Below are 15,659 nucleotides of genomic sequence, written 5' to 3'. Positions count from 1 at the left end.
ACGCCCGATCACTGGCCAACACGTTCATTACCTTGATGTCCAAATGAAGGATGCTGTTGTCATGAAGATATTTGATTCCTTCCAAAATTTGCTTGATGTACAGTTTGACCTAAGAATTGAGCCCATCATTAAACAATTAATGAATGAACAATTATTAAACAGGGAGAGTAAATAGGAGAGTCCCTGATTTCACCAAGATTTGATCTTTAAATGTCCCTCCCAGTCCAAACTATTTTATGATTTTTCCCTCTGAGAAGTCCTGAAAAAAAAATGATTTTACCAATAAATATTGGACACCTAGCTACTAGATGGGAGATGTGAAACATTTTGAACTTTTAGCACCAAGGATGTAAAAAAAATCCCTTAGAAACCAAAATTTCAGCTTTTCTTTTAAAGACAGAAAGAGAGTAGATAGAATACAGTTACAGGGGGATAAAGTGAGTGGAGATAGGAGCTCCAGATGACAGATAGCAAGGATAAGAGAGCAAACATAATCTTTTTTATTTTGGATGAATGCAATGCAGGTGGTCAACCCCCCTGGCTGTTTGTAGTTATTTCCCCAAAAAAACCCAACTAGCAATGAAAGTTGCAAGGAACACATTGTAAAGGCTGATTCTGCTTTGATAGATTATCACTTGTTCAAAGACATTTATCATATTCCAAAAGGAAAATGCAGAAAGAACTGACTGTGCTTTCAAATGAGAAATTACCTCAGCTTCAGTGACCACGCTCTTCTTGAATAAACGATCCAGGAGCTCCTCATTGGAGCATCTGACAGTGGCATTAAGGGACAACAGAACCACGTGGAAAAGCTTATTTTGACTCTGGAACCTCCTCCATCCAGCCAACAGAAGAATTCATGAGGTGATCTTAGGCTATGGGATCATTATGGGCTGCTCTGAACCTGGTGTCACTTCTGCTAAAATCTGCCTGTTGATTTTGGGGTTTCTGTTCTGCATTTCCCTCATGCTCACCTGGACTGGATCTCATGGAAACAGAGCTCATAGCTTCCAGAGTTGTCAGGAAATAGTTTTGGTGCTTGACAACTCATTCACACTTGTATATACCAGTCTGATTTTTCTCACCCAGCAGAAGCTGAAGGATTGCAGTGGAGCTCTAACAGAGCTGTGCTGTCCTGCAGTGCAGAGAATTGTGTGTGCTCTTTTCTCTCAGGAAAAACAAACAAAAAAATTATTAATTACTTAGATATTTAATAAAGGAGCTCTATCCAGTACTTCCCAGCCTCTTCAGACAACTGCACAGAAAAGGATACAACTCCAGAATCAAAATCAGTGTTTTTCTTGTTTCAAACTCATCCAGGAGCCTGGTAATTCTGTCGTGGGACAGAGAGGCAAGAATATCCCTCTCCTGATGAGCTCTAGACTTGGTTTTGCTCCGCAGAGGGATGAATTTGGCAGCACAGGACACCCTGTTCCCTTTGTGCACCACCCGTTTCACGAAGCTGAAGCAGCCCCTGTGCAGGAATGAAAGGAACAGCCCCGATCAGACCTGGGCAGAGATTTTCCCCCAGCCTGGCCTTTGACAGCTCCCTGCTGCTCTGTGCTTCAGTTCTCCAGCACAAGAAGCTCCTTTACTGTGTGTGAGGTGCTGTTGCCCTCTCCTGGCTGTCTCCAAAGGGAAGCAACGTGTTCCCATCAAGGGAAAAGCTGCAGCAGCTGCTGCAGGCTTGTGCTGGTGCTCCTGCATCCCTTGGACAGACCAGATGTGACGGGCTTGGGACGCTCCTGTTGCCAAGAAGCCACATCCAGGCACTAATCTGTGAGCCTTTGGATGTTTTTTTTCTGGTTGGAGCTGCCCCAGCACACCTTGGAGTGACAGCCCACTTCTGCCTTTATTTCCAAATTCTCAGGACCCACCTCTGCCTTAGCAGCTCAGGTGGGCAATGAGATATTCCCTGGCTGTAGAGCTGGAAAATCCATTTACCTTCCAATCTCCTGCTTAACCTCATAATGGGAGTGGAGCTTTCTCCTGGTGGCCACTTTCTTTCCTTCTTGGTCTTTCTTAGCTTTGGAAATGAAGAAAAACAAAAGGGGTAAATATTCAGACAACAATGCCTTGCTAATAGTGTGCAAAGTTATTACAGGACAATTTAAGGCAGGGAAAATTAGAGGGGTCTTCTGAAGTTCAAAGGACAATAAAGTGGAGTTTTTGATGAGAAGAATGTGTTAAAATGAACTTTGGGGCTGCCCAGAGAAGTGGCTGCCCCATCCCTGGAAGTGTTCAGGTTGGATGGGGTTTGGAGGAACCTGGGATAGCAGAAGGTGTCCCTGCCCATGGCAGGGGGTTGGAATTGGAGCATCTTTAAGGTTCTTTCCAACCCCAACCATTTTGGGATTTTGTGATTTGATTTTTTCCTGGATCCTGTCATACTGGCCATATATAAATACTACACAGGAACACAGAACAGATCCCATACAGGTACCAGAACATTACAGCAACAAATTACACACTGCCATGGCAATTCCTGCAACTGAGAGGGTGGCATTGCCCTCACAGGTGAGAGGGTGGCACTGCCTTCAAAGGTGAGAGGGTGGCATTGCCCTCACAGGTGAGAGGGTGGCACTGCCCTCACAGGTGAGAGGGTGGCACTGCCCTCACAGGTGACAGGGTGGCACTGCCCTCACAGGTGACAGGGTGGCACTGCCCTCACCAGTGACAGGGTGGCATTGCCCTCACAGGTGACAGGGTGGCATTACCTTCATGCACGACGAGCTCTGCTTTGCACAAAACCTCCCCTCCTGCATTTTTGGCAACACAGGTATAAACACCACCATCTTCCAGGGCAGCATTGTCCACAACTAAGAAATAAGTTGTTCCTTCCCTCCCCTGATGGATCCTGTCGCTGTCTGTCAGCAGTGAAGTGCCCTGAGGGAAGGAAATGACATTTTGGCACAGGAAAGCCAAGATGGAAACAGATGTTTCTGCTCTTCTGATGCCTCAGGTTTGGCTTTTATGTTTTTCAAATTCTGTGCTGCTTTAGTGTGTGGGTCTGAGCTTCACATCAGGACATGCTGAGCTCTGTGCACAGAGCAGGGAGACAAAACAATTCCTGCTCCAGCTGGGCACCAAGGACAAATGATCCAAATCTCAGCCCCAGAGCACAAACCCCGTGGGCTGGAGAGAGAAAAACAAGCAGGGTGGGACTGCAGGGGCTAAAGCTGGAATGGGACAATGAACTGCAAGGTGCAAATGGAGCAGAACTGATCCCAGGGAGAGAGCCCGGGAGCGCTGGTGCATTTTGGGGCCATTTTGGTTCATCTTGGGTGCAGCCCTGGCTGGGCTCTTGTGCTGCCCACGGTGCATCCAGGGAGGCCTTTGAATAAATCCCTGCTTTATTCTTTAGCTCTGTCCAGCCTCTGTTCTTGGTCAGCCTTCACAAAGCATCACTTCAAAAGCAAGAGACAGGAGCAGAGCTACAACCCAGATTATTTATGTGAGCAATCCTCATGGAGAAAATGCTGCCCAGGGGAGTGGTGGAGTCACCATCCCTGGAAGTGTTCAAGAAACAAATGGATGTGGGTCTGGTTGACAAGGTGGTGTTCTGTCAAAGGTTGGACTCAGTGATCTTGGAAGTCTTTCCAACCTTAATGGTTCTGTGATTCTGTTGTTTTTTCTTTTTTTTTCATAAATGCTATGAAGAAAGGGGCAGGATGGAGTGTGTGTGGTAAAGGGCAGATTGTGAGCATTTGCAAAACGTCCATATGAGAGTAAAATGCAAGATAAAAAATATATAATACAATATGTACATATATGTACATAATAGCACAAATATGAAGTGATGCCATTCTGTTTTCCCACATAAAATCTCAGTTTCTGAGGTTTTCCTTATTAAACTGTAGCAAAAATTTAAGTTAGAGTAAATCACTTCACAGCAGCACCAGCTCAGTGTTTGGTGGGAGCTAAAAGGTATCAGATCCTAGAAATTATTAGGGAAGAAATGAAGGATAAGACACAGAGCATCATTTGATAAATGCTTGGTTTGCCCATGGTGTGGCACTATTTGGTACATCATCATCATCATCAGTGTCCTCTGTAAGAGCTTCCAGATGAGAATTGACAGCAGATTGGGGCTCCTCAGCCTGGAAGGGAGGTTCTAGCAATAAATGACAGCAATATTCTAAGGGATAATAAATAATTTCTCTCCTTTCTATGGAATATCCATTGTCCTTAGTCACACTGGTTTTACTAAGTAGTTGCAGGAAAGATACAGAGCCTGGAAGTCACACTGACAATTGGGATAAACCACTCAATCCCATTCCTGCCCCCAGGCTGCAGCACACATCTCAGTGGCACTCAGGTAGAAACAATTTCTCTTCCTGCTCTTTTTGGTCCCCAAAACCATCTTGGGTGCCCTCTCTGCAGGGTGACAACACAGGGTGGGATGCACAGGTGATGCTTCAGTGGGAACAGCTGGTTCCACAAACTAAAGACACAATCCAGAGTCTGTGTGAGAGGTGTGGGAGGAAAGGGCAGACGAAATTCCCCATGGAATGGTGCACTACAGTCCTCACTCTCAGCCAGAGAAGAGTCTGCACTCACCTTGAACCACAAAACTGTGGGCTGAGGGGTTCCTTCAATGACTGCCTGGAATTTGGCACGTTCCCCAGAGTTCACCTGCACATCCTCTATTGTCACTTGCATGTAGGGAGGACCTGGTGAGAAAAGAGCATTTGCTGCATGCAAATGAAACTGAAACTTCTTTCCCAGTGTGCTGCCAGAGTTGAAGTTACTCAATGGGATTTATAGGACAGGCCATTTAGGATGTAACAGTAGTTTGAAGTCAAATCAAGAGGTACAACAGCGAAATATGTCAACATATTTCATGTTGACATTACTTACATTACTTTAGGCTTCTTATCTTCACATTTACCTATTACTTTTTGTTTAATAAACAGTTACCACTAAAAACTTTAAAAAAATGAAATTAAAAAATTGATTAAAAAAAATGAACTTTAAAAAAACCAAAACAGTCAGGAGTTGTTACCAAAAGAGAAGACAGTGAGAATCATGGGACTGGGAAAAGAAAACAGGGTTTGGTCTTACTTGTTGGAGTCTTCTCCTCAGTCTTATACACTCGAGTTCTTTCTGTGGTCTCGATGTAAACTTCACTGCGCACGTCCCAGACCACGTCTCCTTCTCTCCTGTACCAGCCTCCTGCCCCTGCATCTGGGGATGTTCTTTCAAGAAACCCAAGAGAAAAGATCATGGCATAGCCACATGCAAGAGGTGCAGGATTACACCCTGCTGTTGATCTGTTTAACCAGCAGACAAAGAGTTATTTGCTTAAAATTAATACAGGAAGAATTTTGGTTTGGGGGTGGGGGGGATTAATTTCTCTCCAACTTTTTTTTTTGCCCTTCTTTGACAAAGCATTGTCACCAGGATTCTGAAAATAATGTCAAACCTACAAGAAACTGTTTGGGTCCACCACAGGGGACTTGCTTTTCTTGCACCAAAGTCAGAAATCCACGTGGATATCCTGGATGTGTGGAGGTGGGTACTTACCTGTCGATGGGAACAGTGCGTTCCCGAGTGCTTTCCCCTCCAGCAGCCTCCTCTTCCCTGGAAGGAGCAGGGCTGGGCTTTGGCACCCCTGGTTCTTCAGCTGGAACCTCCCTCTGAGCTTTGGCTGGCAGCAGAAATTGGGCAAGTTAGACATGCCACCCCATGAGATCACACCCAAACCCCAGAGCCAACCTCTGGAGCCATCTCTGGTGTGCCTCATGCCAGAACTGAGCCCACCTGAGCTCAGCTGGGTGCAGCCACTGAAGGTTAGAGGAGGATTTGGCACTTTTGCAAAAAGCACACAGAACAAAGGGGTTGGACAGCACCAGAGTGGTGGCACTTGGCTGACTGGGCTAAACTGGCTGCTCTGTAAGGAAATACACACAGACAAAGTGGGAAAGGCAGCTGGTAGGGACAGGGAAATACAGGTGAGCTGCAAGGATACTGTGGGTTCACCCAGCCTTTGGAGGAGATAATTTAACCATGTTTGTGTTCTGGCTCATGGCTGTGAGGAAGTCATGGAATCACAGAAGCATCCAGGTTGAAAAAGACCTTTAAAAGCCCAGCACTGCCAAGTCCACCCCTGAAATTCATTCCAGGGAATAACCCAGCACTAGCTTTGTCCACATGAATTCTTCCATTCAGCTTTGCATTAGAACAGTTCCTGACTCACTGCTGTGATCCCAGACAGCACCAGGGACATGAGTGAGCTCACATCCATGTGAGCTGGTGGTCAGAGCAGGTCCTGGCTGAGGATATTCACAGAATTCCCAGAATGACCAGGTTGGGAGAGACCTTCAGGTCATCAAGTCCAACCCAGCCCCAACAGCTCAACCAAACCCTGGCCCCCAGTGCCACATCCAGGCTTTGTTAAACACACCCAGGCATGGGGACTCCACCACCTCCCTGGGCAGCCATTCCAGAACTTTATCACTCTTTCTGTGAAAAACTTTTTCCTAATATCCAGCCTAAACTTCCCTTGGTGCAGCTTGAGGCTGTGTGCTCTGGTTGTGTCAGTGCTGCCTGGAGAAAGAGACCAATATCAATATGACTGATATGGAGGTAATATGGACTCTTACAGAGGACCTGGTGATGTTTTAGCACCAGCATTGCTGCACCTCCACTGGAAAATGTCCTTGCACAGCTCTGAGTTACACCAGAACTGGGTCTGTCGCATGGGGCTTGATAAAACCAAAAAATTGTGTGGCTTGACGGCCATTTCAGTTATTTTTCTTCTTTTAATAATAATTATTTTATCAGATATAGATTCAAAACCTGGTTTGATCTCACATTCCAGAAGTACCTGATTGTCTTTTGGTATTGACCATTGGAATTACACCGTAGGATAAAGTGCATCATCTCCTTTTTCATTTAAGGAGAAAAGATTAAATCCAGAGGAGTCTTCTACCCAGCAGGTAGAACATTTTAGGGAGCACTCTAGGGATCTTTGGTGCTGGTTGGTTTTGGAAAAGAACAGCTGTTTCTAGAAATCACATAAAACATCTCCATTGGGGTGGAAAACATGGTTATTCAAGGAATTACTGGATCAGAGATCCCAGGTTGTAGGATTGTGCTTTCCTGTCACCAGCACTATTTAAATATTTACCTCCTTTTTATTTAAGGCATGTGAACATAGAGAGAGGTGTCAAGTCTGCATCTGATTAAAATAATTCCCATAACAAGATGAAAGACCTGCCAAACCATCTCTTTCACTATTGTATTTTCTCTTTAGCTGTGACTGAGGAAATAATCTGCTAGGTGACATTTTACCTAGGATTTTTGAGTCATCCCACTCCACCAGAGGATTATTTCCAAAGATGATTTGTGACTAGAAAGGAAAAAAGGTTTTAAAGCCCTAACTTTTTTTTTTTTTTATGCTGTTATTTTGGGTTTGATTCCATGAACAGCTTTTATTCTTGCTAAGTTTTGAGTAAGAATATTTATTTTTTAAAGGAATTATCTGGAGTTTGAGGGCTGAAGGTTACTTGGCATTGTCCTTTGAGTTAACAGTGGTGGAGAACAGTTATTCTGACTTGACACAGAGACAGCTTAGACAAGTTGTTACAGCAGAAGCAGAGGAAGAGTGGAAGGGTTGTCGCTCATCCATGATTTTTTAAAAACAACAGAAAGACAAAGGAATTGTTCTCCTGGCAAGACACAGCCACATACACAGTTGGGTTTAGTCACACAGAAGCTGCAAGGAGTCTGTCCAGGCTCCAGGGTCAGTGAAATGCAGGTGAACTTGAGGCACCCAACCTGCTGCAAGTCTCTGACAGTTGGTTTAGGATATTAAAGACATTTCCAGTTTGTTTACAGCAAACAATAAAATAAAAAAACCTCCTTTACTCATCCCACCAAATCAAAACCCAAATGATTCTCTCAGTGTAAAGGAGGGATCTCACCTCACCTTCTCCCCCAAAAGTACTTGAAGCAAGACCAGGGAAAAAGCCCAAAGGTGGAAAAGATCCCCTATTCCTTAATTTTGGGCAGGTGACGAACCAAACTCTATTTCAGCCATGGTTTTCAAACACCTCCTGCTTCCAGAAAGGTCGGCCCCAAACTTACATCCAACCTAACCCCAACCCACCCTCTATGGTCTGAATGCCCTCTCTCAAATCTTCATCTCCTCAAAACACAATGACACAGAAAAATGAGCTTAAAAACATGATTACTGGCATGCTCAATATTTTTCTGAGTCTCCACTCCCAGGGAACATCTCCCACCTTCACACCAAACCTACCATGGCCTCCAGCAGTCTGGGTTTGGGTGCTGGCTTCATGAACCACCACAGAGGGCCCGGCTGCTGCCCCTGAGGGCTCTGAGGGAGCAGAGCCAGCAGGGACAAGGCCAAGGCCACCATCTGCCCTCATGCCAGGGGGAAGTGTCACCAGCAGGGACGCCGAGTCCAGCAGCTTTTTCAGGGCTGTCTTGATCTCCTTGTCAGCGCGCTGCAGTGAGGCCTGCACAGTAGTCTCCGTCTCTGGCTGGGGGGAAGTCATTCCTACAGACAAGAACAACAACTTTTCTCCCTTCAGGGCAAAAAGGAAAGCAGCAGCACCATCCAACCCATGGAAATATCTGCCACCGTGTCATTTTTCCCCTCCTAGAAAAGGGAGTTGATGGAGAAATGCTTATTCCAGCAAGAAGGAGTGTAGGTGAGAGTTAAAATAAGAAGGATGGCAGAAAATACTTTGGAAAGTTGTACCTATGTGAACATCTGGCCTGTTCCCAGACAGTGGAACAAAGAATCCATCTCCCAGCTCAACCTGGCATTGGTTGGTCTGTCAAAAATACCTTTATTAATCCTAGACTCACAGAATCTCCTCAGTGGGAAGGGATCCACAAGGATCATCCAGTCCAGCTCCCGGCCCTGCACAGTCACCCCAGCAATCCCACCCAAATACTCCTGGAGCTCTGGCAGCTTTGGGGCTGTGCCCATTCCCTGGGGAGCCTGGGCTATGCCCAACCACCCTCTGGGGGAAAATCCAACCACTGGGTAAGACCAATGAAATGAACCCATTGCACTGATACAGACCCTACAAGAAGGAAGATGTTATCTCACAGGGAAGGAGAAGGAGTAAACAGGAATCAGCCATGAGTGAGTCTGGAGAAGGGCAGGGGAATGAAGGGAGGGCTGTTCTTTTTCATCAAAGTCTGGCAGAAAAGCCACTCCTTGCTCTAGGGTGATGCGTTTGTCCTGCTTCACAATATCTGAATATTTCTGATGGGTTGGGATGTAGAAGGCTGGGATGGGATCACAGAGTGCAGGAGCTCATCTCACCCAATCTCCTGCCTGATAAACCTCCCACAAATCCTGAACAGGCACAACAAAGGGATGGATGTACCTAGGGAAGCCCCCATGTAATCATGAAAACAGAGAAAATGCTGGTCAGGTTAAGACAACGATCATGTTCATGATGCAGATGCTCACCAATCAAGAAAGAAAACTCAAATCATCACATGGTTTAAGAAAAAAAAAAAGAGCATTTGGAATAAACAGCTCTGACTTGTTTAATGTCATTGACATTAATGAGCATGCCCCATAGGGGTTTTGATTCTGCTCCTTTCCTGGCCTCAAGAAAGTCAATTCCCATTACAGACCTGAGGAAATAAATTTGAAGGCTATGTGTGGATGAAGACCTCTCACTTGATTTTTGTTTTCAATGATCATGATGGTGACAAAATATTTATTTCCTGAATCTGTTGATGGGAAAAAGCAAGATTTGCTCACATGATGTTCCAGACTGCCCTTCAGTGTTCATCAGCACTGGGATGGCAGGAAGACATTAAACATTTTCCTAGAGAAATACCTGGATTCTCTGGTGTTTCTACTGTGATTTCTGCCAACTGGGCAGCTGCCAATGAGTGAAATGATTGGAAAGGCATGAAACATTCAATTAGGAAATATATTCACAGGTGTCTAGATATAGATCTAGAGGTTATATATAATCACTGGTCTCTCCCACACTCTAACACCACCATTTCCCTCCCTGCCCAAGGGACATTACACCAATTCCTTCTTTTCTGATTCAGGCCGAGGAACTTTAATATCCCCCAAGACACACAGAGCTTACAAACACCACAGTGATGACACCCTGTGATGGACAACCTCTTTCCCAGCTCTAAAATCTCAGCCTTGAGCCTTTCCACCCCTCAACTTCAGCCCATCCCCAGGAACTCAAGACTGACACATATTTTGGAGCTCCAGTTCAGTCTCAGAGAAGGGCCCAAGTGAAGGTGAATCATTCAAGATTCCTGAGTTGGAAATATCCCTAAAACTGGGGTTTTTCACTTCAACACTCCTGAAACTGTCCATAAAAACGAGCCAGAGCCCAACTGCATTAATATTCTTGGACTGCAACCCAGTTCCTGCTGAAGTCAGCAGGAGAAGAGGATGAGCTGATGGAATATCAAGTGCTGTAACAAAGAACACAGAAACCCAACAAGTCCAGTGACAGCTGATGCAAGACATTTATTAATTTAAACCCAGCATCTAACAGCATATCTCGCACTTGACTTTTTTATTTTTCTTTTTTGTATCTCAAGCAAACTGAAGTTTCCACTTTATTAATACCCATTTACCTCCAGGAATTTCAGTAAAACATTCACTGTATTAAAACCTTTCATACAGCTGTATCTTTTCATCTACAGGAAATAAATCCCCACACATCTCATTAGTTATCTACACAGTTTAATCGCTTACAAGCATAATTTTTAACCTCTAGGAAAATATTTTGAAAGTATATGTAATGAACTTTTCATAAACCTTTCACTTTTTGAACAGAGCCCTGCATAGGATTTAAAAAATTTCCTTCAATTGATTCTCTTTTGCTTAAATATCAAAAGAAAATGTAAACAGATGTTAATTGCTTTGAGCTAATGAATCAAAGTATAATTATTATAATATTTAATGACCATCATATTATAATGACCATCTGAAGTGCAGCCTTAGAGCTTCTTTAGGAAAACTTGAGTGTCAACCACAACAGGAGGAAACCTCCATGTTCCTTTATACATCCTCAGTATCTTTTGTTTGAATATTACATTTTTGGAAGACAATCACAGGACAAAATCTTTTCTCAGCAGTATCTTCATAAACCTGAATAAAATCCACCTCCTTCTGTGAAATTATTCAAGACTGATACTGGAATAACTGATCAGAATCAGGCTCAAAATAAAAGAAATATTTTTAGCTTTGAAAGCATTTCTCTGTTGTGTGCCTGTTACTTTCCAATGTACAGTGCAATATATGAAAAAAGCACTAATATATATATCCATCTTATTGCTTAATTATAAAACAAACAGTATAAACCAAGGAGATGTTATAAAAAATGGGATAGTACCATAAAGGAAGCTTGATTTCCTTCACCACTGGAAAAGCATCCTATACCATGAAGATATAGGATCCAACATCAGAGTGGATGTTGGAAGTGAAAGGCTGTGAAATCAATATGTTCATTTTAGTCAGTACAAGGTGCAGCTGCAGAAGGAAAAAATAACTTTTCTACAAGCACCTTTTGTGAATTCATTCCCTGTTGGCAGGAATATTGCCTCCAAAACAAGCTCCTCAGTATCACATGGCTGGGAAACCCTGAGCCAACATCATCCATTCCTTCCCAAGGCAGAAACTCAGTCCACCCTCTCTCCTCATGCTGCTTAGAAATTCGGCTGTGCTTGAGCATTTCTGGTTTCCCTAAACCACAAATGAACACTTCTCCAGAGCTCAGCTGGGACAGGGTGTGGGGACCTTTCACCCCATATCTCTGTCACCAGAGAGGGCCAGTGCAGGGTCCTGCTGAGATCAATGAGCTCCATCTGACTCCAGCTGGCACCAGGATTTGGACCTGGGAGCTCATCTCTTTTCAGAGCAGCTTGTTAGAGGTCTGGGCTACATCCATTTCTGGTGAAGCCAACAGGGATGGGCTGTGCTCAGTGCACCTCAGCCTCCCCCTCGTGCAGCATTCCTGCTGGAAAGCTCCAGAGGAACCCCACAGTCACTCCCTCTCCGAGGCATCTCCACCTTCCTGGTTACAGTAAAATGATGCAATTGCAACTGGCAGCCTAATACATTTGGAACAGATCTATGTTTCAACTGAATATTTATGGTAAAGCTCTTTTTTCTATCTTTTTTTTAAATTTAATCTGTCTTTGTGCTCCTGCTACTTTGCTGTAGCTCAGTGGTAAATTCCTCTTATCACATATAGGGGACGTCATGGATTAATCTGTTAGCAGGAATGTTTCACCACTGGCACATTCAGGAGAACAAATCCTCATCCAGAAATGTTTATTGGCAAAGACTACATTTGTGGTCCTTTGAAGACCACATTTGTGGTTCTTTGTACTTGTTAATGTTTGATTGCAGATGCAGAAATTTTTTTGTGCAGCACATTAATGTTTCAGTGCACGTTAACTGAATTATATTTCAAAAGATATGGTTTATCAATCCACCACACTAGAATGCAGAATAATGAAACCTACATTATCAGACAACTAGGAAGTGGATTTGAAAATATCAGTCATTTAGAAAAGACAGTCTTTTTCACTTAAAGCAGAAGAGAACAACAAAACTCTTGTTTCCTCACGACAGTGGGACTCTCTCCACTGACTAGAGTCAAACTGGGATTTCAACCAAAAAAAATGCCTGAGCAGCCCTTTGAATCCCTGGTATATGTAATATCTACTATATATCTCACTATATGGCAGAAGGGTAAAAAAATGCAACCAGACTGTGCATCTTGAAAGGTTTATGAAGAAATTTTGGTAGAGCTAATTGGTGTCACAAGTGTAGAGCAGAGTCAAAGCACAGTGAAGCTTCATGACCTTTGGGCCCACACAGTGACAGGAGACACCCCCTGTCCTGGGCTACTGAAGGATGCTGAAAAGCTTAGATACTTTCACCTCCTTGCCACACCAAAAACTGGCACATGAAAAAATTATTAAGTTCATAGACAAAAAAACCCCACACTTCTTCATCTAGATTTCTGTCATAGGTAGAAGAATCAGGCTTTTCCCCATCACTGCTCCGCTATGGAATGATACATGTTCACCTAGATCAAAGCTTTTAAAGTTACAAACTGTTCTGACAGACTGTTCCCTTTAAGACTGGAAAAGCTTGACACATTATATTTAAATACATTTCCCTCTAAGGCATTCCCTTGTAATCTTTGCCACCAATTCTCCTTGCCTACAACAATTCTGATATTTATATTTTTTACATAAAGCTGCTCTTTTTGGTGTTAAAAACCACGCTGGCGTCCACTCAGCTCTGGGAGAGGTCTTCTGTGCTGATGTGCAAGGTGACAGGCTCGCCAACAGTCCCGTAGCTGAGGGTTCTGGTGGAAACTTCAGTTTTAAAGCTGGACTGCCCGTTGTCGGCGGAGCGCTGGACCTCGGTGCAGAACGAGGGCTTCACCGTGAAGGAGGCGCCGGGAGGTGCCGCACGGGCGTCGCTCACGCGGAAGGAGATGTTGGAAGGGCCTGAGGACTGCACGCCAGCCACCCTAGAGGCTGACAGGAACACGGCCCCGGGCACGTGCTCCTCGTACTGGCTGAAGAACCTCTGCCTGGGCTTGGGCACCACGGGCCTGACCACGCTCAGCAGCACCGGCTTGCCGATGGTGGGCTCGTTAATCTCCGTCTGCAGCACAGAGATCTCGCAGGGCTTCTCCGCCGTGGGCTTCTGATCCTCACACCTGTAGGTCTCGCCTTCCTGAGGGATGTAATCCTCCAGGTCCTCCAGAGTTAAGAGTTTGCCGTTGTGGGTTAAAATCTTGCGGTCCCGGGCGCTGATGTCGTCGGTGTGTGGCTCCTCTGGCTCGTCCACTATGATGTTGTCCTCTTCGGGAAGGATGTCCTGCATTACTTCAGGTACCTCCTCTCCAACAGGCCAAGACACATCCACTTCCTCGAGCCCTTCCTTATCCTCTGGACTCACTGGGGAGAACAGAACTTGGTGCTGCTCTCCAACAGCTGTCCCAAAACTGAAGACCAAAGGCTCACCCCCGCAGGCAAGCAGAGGGGAGGCGGCGCCTGACCTGCAGTCAGCACGCGGTTCCTGAGGGCAGCTCTTTCCTTCAGTCCCATAATCCATAAACGAATCACTTCCTAATTGTTCAGACCCACACGGGGAGTTTCTCTCTTCGCTGCTGACTTGAGGTCCTTCCTGCTCGGTCGTATACACCAGAGGCTGGATGTCACCTTCAGAGAGACCCTCATTCGGCAGAGATTTTGACTGTTCCACCAATTTATTGTTGGAGTTGTTTGTGTTGGGATCATCTTCTGGGGAGCGCTTCGGCCTTGAGCTGGGAAAAGTGAACGTTAACACCCCTGACTCATCTTTTTCTTGTTTTACTGGGGAAGAACCTCTTTTCCTTGTGGGCTTTGGTGACTTTTTCACCTTGAATTCAATTATTTCTTCCACTTCGACCCACTTGGGCTTTTTCTCTTCCACTGTGCTCTCCACAACGACGTCTCTCGCCGCTGCTCCTTGCATGTCCTCATGTTCTGTGACATACAGCCTGGGAACAGCAGCAGACTTTGCTGCTGCCTCCTGGTCGTGTCTGTGGACAGGCTGCCTGATCTTGGAGACATAAACCGGCTCCAGAGCCGGCTCTGCCCGCGGGGAGCGGGAAGGAGAATGACCTGAAGGAGAACGTGCAGGAGAAACCCTTCCCCTTTGTCTTGGGCTCTTCACCACCGTGGTTATGGTCTCCTCTCTGGTGGCAGAAAGGGGTGGAATTGGCGGGAAGATGAGACTTTTTGGGGAGCCCCACTCCACCAGCACATGCCACGGTCGGCCGAGGTGCCGCGTGGGGTTAGTTTGGGGTGAGCATTGCAGCTGTTGGGGAAGCGGTCATTTTGGGAGGGACACACAGGCAGAGCACACACCCACATGCCCCATCTCCACTTCCTGATCCAGGGAAAACCCCTGACCCAGTGCCCTTTTCCCCAGGGAAAACCCCAGCTCCATGAACCTCCTCTGTTGGGTGTGAGCACACAAGCACGTCCAGCTGAGAGATGCTCTGCTGGGTGCTGCTGTATTTCATGTGCTTGTGTTGATCACCTACTCTGCTACTTTGGACCCCCCCACAATTTTAAACACTCAAAGACTTTAACCTTTTCCTGGGTATCCTTGGCTGAAATCCTGATTCCTTCCACCTCAATGGTTAAATGCCTTTTATTGCAGTAGGCTCAGTGTCTTCTTAATAATATTTAATTAATGCAACATATTTCTCTTTTTTATTATTATTACAGCCTCTTTCGAGACCAGAGATCTGCGTTTCCACATGCAGAACATTTACATTGAAAGGGATTAACCTTAAAATGTGGATGATCAGGAGAAGAAAGTTAGAACATCTCCTGCACAAGTCATCTATGCCAAAATGAATTTTTTTTTACTCTTCACAATACCATTAGGGCAGACACAGCCTGGTCCTACTGCCTCCAATAGACACAGGAATACCAAGCCAAATTGGGATACATAATTATGATTTCTCAGTATATTTCTGCTGGCTTTACTTTAGATTTTTTGACTGAAGTTGGGCTGGTGGTAGATGCTTCATCCCTGGAAACATTCAAGGTCAGGCTGGATGGGGCTCTGAGTAGGCTGATCAAGGTGAAATTGTCCCTGTTCA

At 45.1% G+C, this 15,659-nt stretch overlaps 2 protein-coding genes across 2 annotated transcripts in view; both read right to left on the bottom strand.

Moving 5' to 3' along the window:
• Positions 1-15,659, bottom strand: part of OBSCN (obscurin, cytoskeletal calmodulin and titin-interacting RhoGEF) — a 181,517-nt gene that overhangs the window by 20,114 nt on the left and 145,744 nt on the right. The window contains exons 92-100 of the mRNA XM_077184731.1: positions 8,267-8,527; positions 5,527-5,650; positions 5,065-5,198; positions 4,561-4,673; positions 2,718-2,886; positions 1,945-2,026; positions 1,274-1,474; positions 711-771; positions 32-109 (exon numbers count right to left, since the gene is read on the bottom strand). Of these exons, the coding sequence (XP_077040846.1) occupies positions 32-109; positions 711-771; positions 1,274-1,474; positions 1,945-2,026; positions 2,718-2,886; positions 4,561-4,673; positions 5,065-5,198; positions 5,527-5,650; positions 8,267-8,527 (1,223 nt within the window). The remainder of the gene's footprint in view (positions 1-31; positions 110-710; positions 772-1,273; positions 1,475-1,944; positions 2,027-2,717; positions 2,887-4,560; positions 4,674-5,064; positions 5,199-5,526; positions 5,651-8,266; positions 8,528-15,659) is intronic.
• LOC143695012 (uncharacterized) lies at positions 10,960-14,847 on the bottom strand. Its single transcript, XM_077184667.1, has one exon. The coding sequence runs from the start codon at positions 14,516-14,518 to the stop codon at positions 13,286-13,288; it is 1,233 nt and encodes a 410-aa protein (XP_077040782.1). The 5' UTR covers positions 14,519-14,847; the 3' UTR covers positions 10,960-13,285.

This window comes from Agelaius phoeniceus, chromosome 1, assembly GCF_051311805.1.
Source record: "Agelaius phoeniceus isolate bAgePho1 chromosome 1, bAgePho1.hap1, whole genome shotgun sequence".
NCBI classification, from domain to species: domain Eukaryota; kingdom Metazoa; phylum Chordata; class Aves; order Passeriformes; family Icteridae; genus Agelaius; species Agelaius phoeniceus.
Note: the sequence above shows the minus strand (reverse complement) of the source record. Positions and strands in the feature narration are given on the sequence as shown.

Excerpts from the sequence above, each read along its gene's own strand:
- LOC143695012 (XM_077184667.1), bottom strand. The coding sequence starts at position 14,518 with ATGCAAGGAGCAGCGGCGAGAGACGTCGTTGTGGAGAGCACAGTGGAA.